General features: G+C 36.3%; 1 protein-coding gene across 2 annotated transcripts in view; it reads left to right on the top strand.

Moving 5' to 3' along the window:
- Window positions 1-15,351, top strand: part of LOC135210924 (carboxypeptidase D-like) — a gene marked incomplete at its 3' end in the record, with an annotated part of 572,526 nt that overhangs the window by 249,969 nt on the left and 307,206 nt on the right. For both annotated transcript variants that reach the window (XM_064243890.1, XM_064243891.1), the window contains 2 exon segments: window positions 2,261-2,412; window positions 3,665-3,856. In XM_064243890.1, the coding sequence (XP_064099960.1) occupies window positions 2,261-2,412; window positions 3,665-3,856 (344 nt within the window).

Here is a 15,351-nt window from a genome sequence, read left to right as displayed (position 1 = left end):
CCAATGCGAGGGAAGATCAACACAGACTGGAACAGGTTCACGTATGTGAAGGGGAGAGTCACGTCCGTGCTGGGAAGATGGTGAAACACCTCTCTCACTCTCAGAATATGCCAGAAGACCTGAATTTTCTAACAGGAGGGGGAGGGGGAGGAGGAGGACAAGGTGATGGAGGCCTTGCCATATGATGTACCCTGCTTGAAAACCCTGGGAAACCTCCTACTAAACACTTGAGTCCTGCCAATCAACCAACTCTTGAAAGAGCACCTCTGATGGTTTGACAACCAACTGAAATGACATCATGGATGAGGCTGAGAGAGACGTCACAGCAACAAGTGGTGGGAGAGATGACACAGATAAGAACTGAGTGATGTCACAGCATTCAGACTGGTAGCCCAAGTCAAAGGTCTCAGTGATGGAGAAGATGGCAAAAAGTTCTTTTTTCATCTCCTACAGCAACCGGGGGACCTCCCCAGGACATGTACACATGAAAAATAGCGAAGAATTTACCCAGGAAGTCCATCGCTGAAGGAAGTTGAAGTCCCATCGCTTGAACACAGTGCAGTCAAACTATTCAGTCAAAAGAAGCCATGACATCACAGACCCAATCATGATGTCACACAGCAGATTACTGTACAGAGAGAGAAAAAACATTGTGTATTGTGGAAAAACATAAAATAAAACCGTACTACAATTTTATTTCATGTGACAAAAGGGTACCAAGTCAAACATGATAGGGAGGCAATATCCACACATCAGAAAAGTCATCTGTAAGGTTGGTAATCCTACATGACGATGCAGTGTTGTCGGCAAGCACGAAGTAGCTTTGATGACAGCAAGGAACACACTGCCGACAGCACTGACTGAGTTCCAAACTCACTCTCTCTTCACAGCACCAACGAGCATACCAAAATTAATAAAGTGGCATCTTTGTCAGAGGGAAGTGAAGCAGAGGGGCTGCCAAGTTCTGAGCAGAATGCCGCTGCTGCCAGACTTAATAGGCAAGAAGCAGGGCTGACAACTGAAGAGCCTGTAAAGAAACAATTAACATGCTCTCTACCTCAGGAAAGAATATTTCTATCTTATGAGAGAAGAGAATCTTATCTGTAAGGATGAAGGGAAGGAAGGGAGAGAGTAGTACAAACCACACCCCTCCCCCATCAAAATGATGGGAAATAGACGAGATGGCAAACATACTGGTCCTGCAAGCAGATGGGAAGAATGCAATTGTACAACATTAAAACTTGTGATGGAGAAGTGTAGGAATGTACTCCTGTGCTAGACAGCCAAATCCTAACATAAAACTTTGTCTGCAACACGAACCCCTAACTTCTTGAACAATCCTACACACAAATTCTGAAAGACTGAAACATTATTTACCACCTTCCGATAAAATGTGTAAAAAGATCAAAACAGATACATAAAACATTGATATCATAATACAGATATTTTCAAAATATCTTCAGTATGTATAACAAATGTAATTGGTCCCTCTCTCTCTCTGAAGGGGCAATGTCCCCTTAGGAGACGGACCAGCATTACACATAACACAGCTGATGACGAAGCAGAGGAAAAGGCATGAGGCACAACTACTGCAAATTGCATTTGTCCCAAGGGAAGGTCAACATGGAAATTAAGGAAGGCTGTCTAAAAATATTGACATCATGGGACTTCTGGGCTGGATAAAACCACAGGCTTAGGTAAAAAAAAAAAAAAAACGGTTGGGGGGAGGAGAGCAAAGCAAAAAACAAGTCTCTGAGGCCGTTAAAGAAAGACTGGTGCGTCACAAGGTTCCAAGCTTGGTCGGTGACCAGCATCCACCTCGTATATGCATGAGTTGCCAGATACCACAGATTCTTTGCTTTACAATCATTGATTATTTTATGAATGGTTTCCAATTGGCACTAGAAGATTATCCAATTGTTAAGACCTCAGGTTTGTTAGCTATGAAAAATACAAATTGATTAAAAATTTTTCATTTTAATTAAGCAGAGAAGTTACGTAGTCATGACAAAAGAGATTGGGATACGTATAAAGGTTCTCTAGATGACTAGAGTAACAGAAAAATGTGATGGAGTGAGACTTTCTAAAAACAGAATATACTTTTATAAGGAAGTAGTATATACTATTGTTGAATTTGAAATTGCAGTTTCTTTTAGATGATGTGTTATTAGGCTCAGATATATTCTGTGCATGCAATAAATAGTACTCCTTTTCCAGGAAGAAATTTTATGTTCACATTTATTTTGAGACTTACTTTCAGGTATCATCACTATCCTGAGCTCGAAACATACATGAAAAAGTTGAATGAAAAATATCCAAAATTGTCTCGAATGTACAGTATTGGCAAGAGTGTTGAAGGCCGAGAATTGTATGTTTTGGAAATTTCAGACAATCCTGGGATCCATGAACCTGGTAAGTGTGTAAATAATAGATTTTCTTGTTGCTATTGGTATGTATAGTATTATATTTATATAAAAAATAATCTTAAACTATTTTATTTTATATTGACTCAAGTAGTAGTTAGAAGAATTAACACAAAAAAAGCTTAAGAGTTTGGAAATAACACTGATGATCTTGTGCATGATAGCTAGCTATTCACTACTGTTGTATCTTTATATTGGGATGTACCATTTATGCTATGTGTACCACAAAAATGTTTATTTATCTTTGCCAATGAGGTCAAGCTTATTAATGCAGTGCCTGTTCCAGAGTGGCTTATCTGAGGCTGCAGTAAACACAGACTTGTTTCTGTCCTCCCTGTGCTCTCCAAAAATTGCAGAAAACTTTTTTTTTTTTTTTTTTAAGCCACTGTACAAGTAGTATGTAGAATCCAAGGGATTGTCAGCTAATAGTCAATATGCATACTGGAAGCAGTTGGGTATCTGCAGTGCTGTTTTAGATTTGATATGCCATATGCAAGAGAACCTTGATAAGGGTTTTGAATGTAGAGTAATTTAAATAGATTGAGTTCAGCATTTCTTTCAATTTAGTACATCGTAAGGGACTTACTTTTAAACTTCAGAATCTTGGAGTGCATGGATATGCTTTAGGATTACTTCAAGATTTTTTTACGAGTAAAGAGCATTTTTTCTTAGTTGCAGTCATACGATCTTTAGTGAACTAAGATCTATCATGTCTGGTGTTCCACAAGATAGTGTTACTTGGCAAATGGTAGCCAGATACTGCTAGCTGAATACTACCATGTGCCTTTTGTCTGAATTATTTAAGGGGACTAATGAAATATGTAGTTTCTAGCATGAATGTATGTATTGTAAAACAAGAACCAGTATACGTATTGTAAACAAAAACCAATTTCTCATTGTCAGTAATTCTACTTCAAAACACCATTCCATTATGCTTCAATTTGTCTGATCTCTTATTTATTGGTTTCTCTTATTTGTGTAGAAGTTTTAGTTATTTAATATGTTATTTTCATCTGTATTTTGATATTTTGTTCTGCTGGTTTTTCTCATTGCATATATGAGAATTTTGTTTGTGAAAGTTTGAGTCACAAGTTTATGACCTTTCACTTTGCCTTGACTCATCAATGATTTAAAAAAAAAGAGCCACTCATATTTTGCATATTGTTTTCCTGTGACAAATTTTCCAGTCTTTTTGTTGTTTGGAAAGAATTCTTATGCTGATATTCTTATATTTACTGCAGGTGAGCCAGAATTCAAATATATAGGAAACATGCATGGTAATGAAGTAGTTGGCCGTGAAACACTCTTATTGCTTATGCAGTATCTCCTTGATGGTTATGGCAGAAACAATCGTATATCCAGACTCATTAATGACACAAGAATTCACATCTTGCCCACCATGAATCCTGATGGATTTGAAGTTGCTCAACAAGGTATGGAATATATTTATAAGATTTTAGATTATGTTGTGGACTGTTTTTAATTATATATTTTTTGTCAGAATGTTTTAGTTATGTTAAAACCTGTGATTTGGCCAAAATTATATTTGTATCAACACCTAATGTAGCCTAATCTGCAGTAGAACTAATCTCCTGACGCATCCCAGGAGTAGAACCCCCTTTCTACTAGTATTCTATACATGTTTTTTGTATGAATAGCACCTTTACTCTTTTTCCTCAGAAATATTTGGTGTAGTCTTCTTAGTCCTTTTGATTCATTATACATCATTGTGATCTTCATTGTCATGAAGTATTTTACCTTTCTTGTCAATTGGTTATTTTTTGCTTGATTTTCCTGTGTATGTCTGTATCATCATTGGCCTGGATACTAACTGTAATTGCCTTTTACCTATTGCCAAATCCATTAGCAAAGCTCAGGGCCGCCCTGTAGCCTCTAATGGCAGAAACAGACAAATGTTTCTCATCTCTGAGGAAGGTCAAAAACTCTGCTATGTGCTTAATAGAGGTTCCAAGTGGAGAAAAACCCCTTTTATAGCACCAATCAAAGTAAATTTCCCATTTGCCTTGGTAAACTGCAGAGGTCGACCATCTGAGACTGCTGGACATATGCCCTGCTGTCCTCTTGAGAAAAGCCTCTCGCTTGGAGGAGATACTTGATAGCCTCCAACCGTGAAGAGACAAGGATTCTACTGACTGGTGGAACCTTTCTGCATGTGGCTGACATGAGATGCCGCCAAGGAGGAATTTCCCTCAGAACCTCCAACAACAACGACAGCAGATCTGGAAACCATTCCAAATGAGGCCACAGAGGGGCTACCAAAGTCATACTGAGACTCTGTGAACTCATCAACCAGTTCAGGACTTGACGGATCAAACAAAACGGAGGGAAGGCATACACCTCCAGGTTGTCCCAGGGATGTTGGAACACGTCGTCTGTTAATGCTAGGGGATCCAGAACCACTAAACAGAATACTATCTCCAGTTTCCTGTTGAACTGGGTCGCAAAAAGGTCCAGCATAGGTCTCCCCCAAACCTGGAAGAGCTTGTATGCTACTACCTGATGAAGGGACCACTCTATGCGTAGGATTTGATCCCGACGACTGAGCTTGTCTGTGACCACATTTGGTATGCCTGGAATATACCTGGCTGAGAGCTCTACCGAATTGCTGACTGCCCACTGGTGAACCTCGACGGTCAAGGCATGATGTTGACGTGAAACCAGGCCTCCCTCCTTGTTCACATAAGCGACCACCGTGGTGTTGTCCCTATATCCTATTGTTAAGACCGCAGGTTTGTAGCTATGGAAAATACAAATTGCCCTAGAAAATTTGTCATTTTTCACTGTCTTTTGTGTCAGGTAGGAAAGGTTTGGCTACCTTATCAATTGTATGAATTTAATTTTTCTTATTCTTTAATTGTGCATTTATGTTACATCCTCGTCATGTAGTCAGCATTGCCTCTGACTCACTCCTGAATGATAAAGGAACCCTTCCCTTCGTAGGTATCCTTATGGGTGACACCTCATTGGGAGTAACAATAGTTATTCATTCCCTGTGTCCATCAAACAAGCAACATCTTGTTTTTTTGCTCCCAGAATTGTTAAATTTAATTACCCGTATGCCGGCGGTGTTCGCGAGAGAGCACCGAAGCGGAAAAAATGTTTTTAAAAAAATCACAGCACGCTTAGTTTTCAAGATTAAGAGTTCATTTTTGGCTTCTTTTTTTGTAATTTCCTGAAGTTTAGTATGCAACCATCAGAAATGGAAAAAAAATCATTATGTATAAATATTGGGATATATGACAGCGCAAAAAAAAAAATTTCATAATTGTATACAAATCGCGCTGAGAGCAAAACGGTTAAAGCTAACGAGTTAATTTTTTTCATTGTATTGTACGCTAAATTGCAATCATTTTGGTATATAACACATTGTAAAACGATCAAGGCAACACGGAGAAAATATTATCACAAAATGATGCATGAATTCGTAACGCGCGGACATAAAAAAAATATGTTTTCAAAAATTCACCATAAATCAAAATATTGTGCTAGAGACTTCCCGTTTGTTGCAAAATAAAGGTAATTGATTGAATTTTACTAGACTGTAAGTGTTGTAGCATACAATGGTAGTTTTCAACCATTTCGGTCAAGTTGAAGTTGACTGAAGGACAAATTTTTTCTATTTATCGTTATTTATATGAAAATATTTCAAAATTGAGAAAAGCTGCAACCTTCAATTATTTTTTTTTATTCTACGTGAAATTGCGCACATTTTCATATATAAAACTTTATGTAACTGCTAATTTAAAATGGTGCAAACATTACAACTATCGCACTAAAAAATGTATGATTTTTTCGGAAGAGTTACCGCGCGGACAGAAGGAAAATGTTTTTTTTTCATAAATTCACCATAAATCGAAATAGTGTGCTAGAGACTTCCAATTTGTTGTAAATTAAAGGTAAATGATTGAATATTACTAGAATATAAGAGTTTTAGCTTACAATTGCGTTTTTTGACCATTTCGGTCGAGTCAAAGTTGACCAAAGGTTGATATTTTGGCACATTGTTATTTATATGAAAATATTTCAAAACTAATAAAAGCTACAACCATGGGTTGTTTTTTATTCTACATAAAATTGTGCACATTTCCATATATAAAACTTTATGTAACGGCTAATTTAAAATGGTGCAAACATTACGACAATCGTACGAAAAAATTTTGATTTTGTCGGAAGAGTTACCGCGCGGATGTAAGGAAAAAGTTTTTTTCATAAATTCACCATAAATTGAAATATTGTGCTAGAGACTCCCAATTTGTTGCAAAATGAAGGTAAATGATTGAATATTACTAGAATATAAGAGTTTTAGCTTACAATTGCATTTTTCTACCATTTCGGTAGAGTCAAAGTTGACCGAAGGTTGAAAATTTTGCACTTATCGTTATTTATATGAAAATATTTCAAAAGTGATAAAAGCTACAACCATTAGTTGTTTTTTTGTTGTTGTATTCTACATGAAATTGCGCACATTTTCATATATAATACTCCATGTAACGGCTAATATAAAATGGTGCAAAAATTATGTCAAAGTGATGAAATAATTTCTGAAATGTGTCGCTGATACTTTTTAGTGCGAGAAGAAAGAAATTTGCGCTTGCGCGCCTGCGTAACGATTGTAAACAAAATGACGACTTGATCCGTGAGCTCTCAGCATCCCCCAAGGCACGTGATTCAAAAGTTTTCGCCTAGTAGGCCTTTAACTATTTTTCCGCAAATTATTAAAAAAACTTTTTTTATATCGACGTACCATAAGTTCAATCGGCACCCAACAGACAATTTATATCGACGTTTAATATGTCCAATCAGCGTTAAAGGGTTAATAGTTATTGCATGATTTTCCCAAATCAAAGATATTTAGGTGTATATTTTCCTTCACTGGCAGGAAGATCTGTAAGTGTCTTGTTTTTGTTATGTTGATCTTTGTAATCCTTTGTTTAACCATTTGTGGATGTGTAACATACTTATATGTTTACGTATAGCTTTGTGGTAAAGTCCAGGTAACATACATATATGGTCAAGATTTGGTGCTATAGAGTGAATGAATTTTGCAGAAAAATTTTCCAAGTTTTGGTGCTATACAGTGAATGAATTTTGCAGAAAATTTTTCCAAGTGCCACTCATCACCATTGGCAACTCTTCAGATTGCCATACAAGAGTCAAAGTGAGCTTGGAGAGATTTAGTCTAACTTGAGGTAAAGGTGAATGTCACAACTCCCCATCCAATAATGTGTCATAAATATTTTATGGTAAATATATGTACTCAGAATTCATACCTGGTTTTAGTTCTTATCTGTTGTGATATTGTCTGAGCTTTAATTACACGTAATTTGACAAAATGAAATAGAAGAAAATGTTCGCAAGAACACTTACTATTTAGTAAAATTGGCATGTATTTACGACTGTCTCAGGGAAAAGAGGTCAACACTGGGTGGGAAGTATTCACTCTCAACTTCCCATGGAAGGTACAGAAATTTTTTAGAATTTTTATTCTTATATTACCATCTTCCTCTTTCCACTGATGAGTTTTTTAATTTTTTTTTCCGGCCATCCTTAAATTTAGCCTGGTCATGGTGTATGCATTATTGTATAGTATTAGCCTAGAATTGAGGGTTAGCTGCTCTTCCCATATTTGTACTCTTTCCTAACCACAAAGCGAATGAAATGAAGATAAATAATTTTTAAGGAAACTATGTATTGCACTTTATAGAGCGAGATATTTGTACAGTAGAAAAAAATTGTTTTTATTTTTATTTTTATGTATGATTGTTTCTTACTCTATACATAACGAGTAATGTAAATTTAATAGCAAGGTGATTGGACTTGTATATGTAGCTGGCTTATGACATAACACATTGTATATATACATAGAAAACAGGCTTAATAGCTTAATAATAAGTAAATAACTAGGCAATCCACTGAAATATTGTGCTATATTGTATGCTTTCAGTCTTCTTTTGGCATTCATCTGGTTGTCACCCTTTGTTATGTTTTTACAAAGCATTCATTTTACATACACAACTACTTACTTTCATTACAAACTTGACATATGGATTCCTTGTATTATGATATATTAAATACATGTTTGTTTTGACAGGAATGCAAACCTGCTTTCATAAATGGCGCACTCAGTGTAAAGTGTGGTGCAAATGTCTGCTGACTAAAGCTGGGTTAGCTTGTCCATTTTGTTCTAGACCATCTTGGTGTGCAATTGTTATTGACCTTCATCTCACATAGTTGAGATTTGTTTGTGTGTGTTGTTCATACCCTTTCTTTTGTTTCAGTGCAGCCTTTCGCCCTCATAGCACTATTTCCTTCTCCAGTAACCCTGTCTTTAGTGCTGTTCAGTGTTAGAATTTTTTTTAGTGCAGAGGGGAAGCATTTCTGTCCTTTTTCCTTGTGTGATCCAGCCATTTGGGTGACCTGTGTGTGATCTATCATGTAGTGTGACCCCCACATGCATTATTCATTGCTCCCTTCTATGTGGTTCTGTTGGCTACGATGGAAGATATGAAATCTGGTTGTTGTGTTGGTAAAGACAAGCACTGCAGTAATTTATGCCTCTGATAACGATAGATCTGCGTTCTGTGAATATTTCATGTTGGGGATGAGAAAGAGTGAGAGAGGCCACATGTAAAGTGTATTTTTCATGCCTTTTCTCCCAATGGTTTTTCTGTGAGAAAAGGCGTTGGAAAAAGGGGAGCTTATTGAGAGAACCAAGCTTAGCCCTTCCCTCGCTCATCTGTGTTACTGCCTTCTTTATGTCACACAGCAGCAACTCCTCTAGCAGCTTTGCCAGTCCCTTCTGCAGCTCCTTCCTCAGAGAAAGGCCCTAAGGTACAGATTATCCTGAGGAAGGTAATGGATATCTGAGTTAAAGGAGTCCCCAATCATCTTCCATGTGGCGACTTAAGGAAGACAAAGGCCTATCCTAAGTGTCATGTCTGTCATCTTCCAGGAAAGTTGATAATCAAAGATGCACTCTTCCAAGAATAATGTAAGGGCAAAATCTGCCGATCCCTCTCGCTTGTCTTCCAAGTACCATAGTTTGGTAAAGTCCCAATAGGTGTCAGTCAATAGGGGCAGTCAACATTCCTCTTCAGTCATCTGTGTCTCTTCATCAGTGGTTTCATTGTGGTCCTGCATAACCTCATTGCTTTCTCAGAGATTGGGAGCAGCAGTAGGAGCCCCATAGCAGCAGCAAAATGATGAACTGAAGCACCTCAAGGAGGTGGAGTGGAGCATGAGCAAGCAGCAATGGCCAGTCCCATCAGTGTCAGAGAAGAGGCATCTCTGTTAGTCACTCCAACAGTGGAGTTACTCATCCCGGTCCTGGAGCAGGACGAGCAGGAAACGTAGTGGAACTGGCAAAAATAAGTACGACAAGGTTCCTCCCCATTCTGATCAGCAGTCCTGTAGGCATCATTCTGTGAGGTAGAATTTCATGTGACAGTAAAAACACTAATGACTGCCATCAAATCGAGTACTGGTGTTAGTAGTAAGGGATAAGGGAAACCTTAGAATCTGGGGAAATAAAGGAGGTGAGATGGATAAAAGGAAAGGATCAAGTAGTTGTTGTATTAACTAAAGCAGGAGTTTCAGGGCAAAATATTAGAAATTATGTAGAGGGTAAAGAGTTGGAGAATAGAGGAAATTAGACGGGATTAGGTTAGGAACCAGTTGTAGGGGAGGGAGAAAGAGATAAGTGTGATTATATATCATTTTAGTCAGATTTATTTCATTTTATTGTTATTTTCTGCATTGTCAAAATATGATGGATGTCCAATGTATGGGCAGCAAATGGTTGATTTTAGGTGTCTATTGATATATTTTAAGTTGTGTTGTGATGTCATAAAGACAAGATGGTGGCGGCTTCGGGTGAAGATAAACAATAACAGAGGAGTGGAGAAGGAGACACGTGCGAGGGTGGTTTGATTGGTAAGAGAGAGCTCTCTGTCGGATAGGAGTTTTTGGGTTGTAAGTCTTGTTGTGGTGGTGTTCAAAGGTGTAAGCTGGAGGATACTGGGACTCGAGAAAGTGAACAGGTGAGTAGATTGTACATTTCTGTTCAAAAGGAAAGATTATGCTAGAGAAATATTCAAAGGTATTGCCTGGTGTTTGAGGGATTGTTTTATTTATTGGGTAATTATAGTGTTTTCCCCAGTTTATTTTAATGGAATATATCTGGGTTATTTCCTATTGGTGCAGTTAAAACAGAGGTTACTGTACAACTTTTCTGTGAATAACATTTGTTCATTCTTGTTAACTTTTATTTCATACAGTAGGTATTGCCTGGTGTTTGATGGATTGTTTCATTTACTGTGTTTGAATTAGATTGTTTCATAATAGTGTAATTTTTTATGTATTTCAGTATGGGTTATTGTAGTGTTTTCCCCAGATTTTTTAATAGAATATATCTGGTTTATTTTCTATTTTGTGAGATTTATTAGTTGTAGGTCATAATGTCTAGCATAGGTAACTTGTAATGAGCTTCATATTGCATTTCACGTAAGTGTTTTCCTGGTACTGTGATATTTTCACAATGATTTTTTTGAAATGGTGCATCATGATAGTAATAGCATTTCTATCATTATATTTTGCAACTCATGTTTAGGATACCAAATTCAACTACCTTTGTATAGTGGCAGATTTATTTAGAACCAATGACTATAGTAATAAGTACTCTTAAGTTATATTTAGTAACAAGCACCATGGTTCTCTGTTGCATGTATGTTAACCCTCTGACACCAATTGGACGTATTAAACGTAGAGTCAAAATGTCTCCCGTATGCCAATTGGACGTATTATACGTCAACGCAAAAAAGTTTATTTTTTAATTCGCGGAAAAATACTTATAGGCCTACCAGCCAAAAACTTTTGAATCACACGCCTTGGGGGATGCTGGGAGTTCATGGATCAAGGCATTGTTTTGTTTACAACCGTTACGCAGGCGCGCAAGTGCGAATTTCTTTCTTATCGCACTGAAAAGTATCAGTGACACATCTCAGAAATGTTTTCATCACTTTGACATAATTTTTGCACCATTTTAAATTATCCGTTACATGGAGTATTATATATGAAAATGTGCGCAATTTCATGTAGAATAAAACAAAAAATACTCATGATTGTAGCTTTTATCAGTTTTGAAATATTTTCATATAAATAACGATAAGTGCAAAAATTTCAACCTTCGATCAACTTTGACTCTACCGAAATGGTCGAAAAACGCAATTGTAAGCTAAAACACTTTTATTCTAGTAATATTCAATCATTTGCCTTCAATTTGCAACAAATTGGACGTCTCCAGCACAATATTTCTATTTATGGTGAATTTATGAAAAAACTTTTTCCTTCCATCCGCGCGGTAACTCTTCCGATAAATTTTTTCGTGCGATTGTCGTAATGTTTGCACCATTTTAAATTTGCCATTACATAAAGTTTTATATATGGAAATGTGTGCAATTTCATGGACAATACAACTAAAAACAACCCATGGTTGTAGCTTTTATCACTTTTGAAATATTTTCATATAAATAACGATAAGTGCAAAAATTTCAACCTTAGGTCAACTTTGACTCTACCGAGATGGTCGAAAAACGCAATTGTAAGTTAAAACTCTTATATTCTAGTAATATTCAATCATTTACCTTCATTTTGCAATAAATTGGAAGTCTCTAGCACAATATTTTGATTTATGGTGAATTTATGAAAAAAAAAACATTTTCCTTACGTCCGCACGGTAACTCTTCCAAAAAATATCAGACATTTTTTCGTGCGATTGTCGAAATGTTTGCACCATTTAAAATTAGCCATTACATAAAGTTTTATATGAAAATGTGCACAATTTCATGTAGAATACAATAAAAAATTATTGAAGGTTGTAGCTTTTCTCTTTTCCAAAATATTTGCATATAAATCACGATAAATAGAAAAAAAAACCACGTACGGTCAACTTTGACTCTACCGAAATAGTTGAAAAACGCAATTGTAAGCTAAAACTCTTACAATCTAGTAATATACAGTCATTTATCTTCATTTTGAAACAAATTTTGAAGTGTCTAGCACAATATTTAGATTTATGGTGAATTAAAAAAAAAAAACTTTCTTTCCCTCCGCGTGCCAATTCGCGGCCGAAAATCTCCGAAATGCGTACGTCGCATTATCCTAATATTTACTCCTTTTCATATTAGCCGTGTTATAGAGTTTCATATATGAAAATGTGTGCAAATTCACATGAAGAATACAACAAAAAATAATTGAAGGTTGTAGCTTTTCTCATTTCTGATATATTTGCATAAAAAAAAAATATATATATAAAAATTTCGACATTCAGTTAACTTTAACTCGTCTGAAATGGTCGAAATCTGCAATTCTAATCTAAAACTCTTACAATATCGTAATATTCAATCATTTTTCTTCATTTTGAAACAAATTGGAAGTCTCTAGAACAATATGTAGATTTATGGTGAATTTTTGAAAAAAATATTTTTTTACGTCCGCGCGTTACGAATTCGTGCACCATTTTGTGATAATATTTTTCCAATGTTGCTTTTATCGTTTTACAATGTATTATATATCAAAATGATCACAATTTAGTGTACAATACAATGAAAAAAAAGTAACTCTTTATCTTTAACCTTTTTTCGCACAGCGCGATTTGAATACAATTATGTATGATTTTTTTTTTCGCTACCATATATCGCATTATTTACATATGATAATATTTTTTTTCATTTCTGATGGTTGCATACTAAACTTCAGGCAATGACAAAAAAAAGAGCCAAAAATGAACTCTTAATCTTCAAAACAAAGGGCGCTGTGATTTTTTGACAAAATTATTTTTTCCGCTTCCGTGCTCACTCCAAACGCGCCCCGGCATACGGGAGAGGTTTTGATTTTTAGGGCTTCGGCGTAAAAGGGTTAATAAGCACTGTGGGGCTTTATAATATCTTGAGAAGTTGGCCTTGCCAAGATCTTCCCTGGCAAGTATCTATGCTCTTAAGGCCAATACTATACATATAAGAGAATTGAGTTGTAAAGTTTCATTTTCCCATCTCTTAGTAAGTTGATGGAACTGAGCATGGTTGAACCCTTGAAGGATGTAACAAATTATGTAATTCATACATGGCTTGTTGTTTGAAAAATCTTCACCTGTTTAGGTGTTCATGCCATCAGACTCTACTTGTGCTTTTGGTACCTAGTACGTACTACTAATACACCCACTGGCACCAGAATAGCTTTGGAGGTGCTGTCACTACTTGCTCATGGGGTACCATCACTGTCAACTTCTTGACTGCTGGCTCTCTCTTGTTGATACTTAATTGTCTTTTGAAAGTCCTCATCTTTTGTGAAAGGCACTTTGCTGCCAGTAGAACAATGTAATTAATTCAATTAGTGACCTGCACAAGCTGTAGAACAAATTCTAATTTTCTTATAGAGGTTTAAGGTAGATAGTCTGTATGGCTTGTAGATATCCTTATGAAAAGTCTGTGTATCAGAGGCTTTGATGGATAACCTGCATGTGTGATAGTTTAGAATTTTCAGATTCCTGTGGAATTGTTGAAGTTTGTCACAGTAGTTCTGGTAGGTCTGTGAATGGCATTGATGGTTGGTAAGCCCCCCTTTTTTTTTGTGGCCCTAAAGTAGTCTCTGTGTCAGTGAAAGACACAGATTTCCAGGATGGCTGAGGATTAGAGCATCTGTCTTGAGAGTTACTGAGTCTGAAGGAACAGAGCAAAATGTTTGAGAAAACTGGGTGTAAAATGTTTGAGGAAGCCTCATCACATGGATTGATCATTCCAAGGGAATAAATAAATTTCTCCCCATGGAATGCAGTCACAGCCACCTTTGGCAAGAAAAGTATATTTCTTGCCAGAGGTGTCTGTAGCTGCATTGTCTCCTCTCTGTATAAGTTTCAGAGTGATGCCTTGATGCCTACCTTGCTGGCTTCCGCTTGAGGGGAAATTGTCCCAGCCAGCTAGCACAGGCTTTAAGATGTAATGCTCTATTTGATTTCGATGCTTATCATGGGGGTTGAAATGAACTTAGAAATAATTATGTATGTTGTTCCTGCTCCCACAAGATGCAAGCCCCATCAGCCTGGAAGTCTAGCAGCTGAGGTTTCTACACATGGTTTTAGACATCTGTGAAAATTAGAACCTCTAGAGAAGTAGTAATCAGTGTAATTGCTACCTTGTGGTCCTGAAGAGGATGCCTACAAAAAGAACTTTCTTTAGTGCGTGCATACAGATGAATTCAGATTTGGGTTTTTATGATTGAAGATGTTATGTTTAAATTTATTGACTCAACACATCTTAGTTGTAATTGGGAATGGTGGTAAATTATTTTTATAGATTACCCACTTGACTAAAATGCTTTTTAGCCAGTTTGTCATTTTCCTATAACTTCATTACACTTTGCATTGTTACCAGATCATGTTGGAGAAATGCTTTATATAAAAAAAGTCACTTTGCATAACATCAAAGTTGATATGTCTGCTCCTGTTGTTGTATGAGATAACTTTTTTATTCAGGTTTTATACATTTTTATTTTTATCTCTTACCTTACTATGGTGTCAGTCCCTCTGCAAATGGGTATTATAGATAGTGGATGGTATATGCTGGACTGACTTTCAATGTAATGTGTGCTTTCTGGTTTAAGTGTTTATTATAGATTTAGCCCAAGAATTTTACCATTTGGGTAAAGATTATAATGTTTCTCATTTATGATACAGTATTTTGATTCTGTTACAATTAATAAGATCATAAAACATGACTGCTCAAGTTTACTCCACGGCTTTTTCTATATAAAATTAGAAGTCCAGTTATCCACTTTCACCATGTAAGCGTAAAGAATATACTGAGCTTGTCATGGGTTTAAAGCAGTGCAAGATAATACTAGCCACCTGCACATA

Source organism: Macrobrachium nipponense, chromosome 4, assembly GCF_015104395.2.
Source record: "Macrobrachium nipponense isolate FS-2020 chromosome 4, ASM1510439v2, whole genome shotgun sequence".
Taxonomy (NCBI): Eukaryota; Metazoa; Arthropoda; class Malacostraca; order Decapoda; family Palaemonidae; genus Macrobrachium; species Macrobrachium nipponense.
The sequence above is the reverse complement of the archived record's forward strand: the minus strand, read 5'-3'. Positions and strand labels throughout refer to the sequence as shown.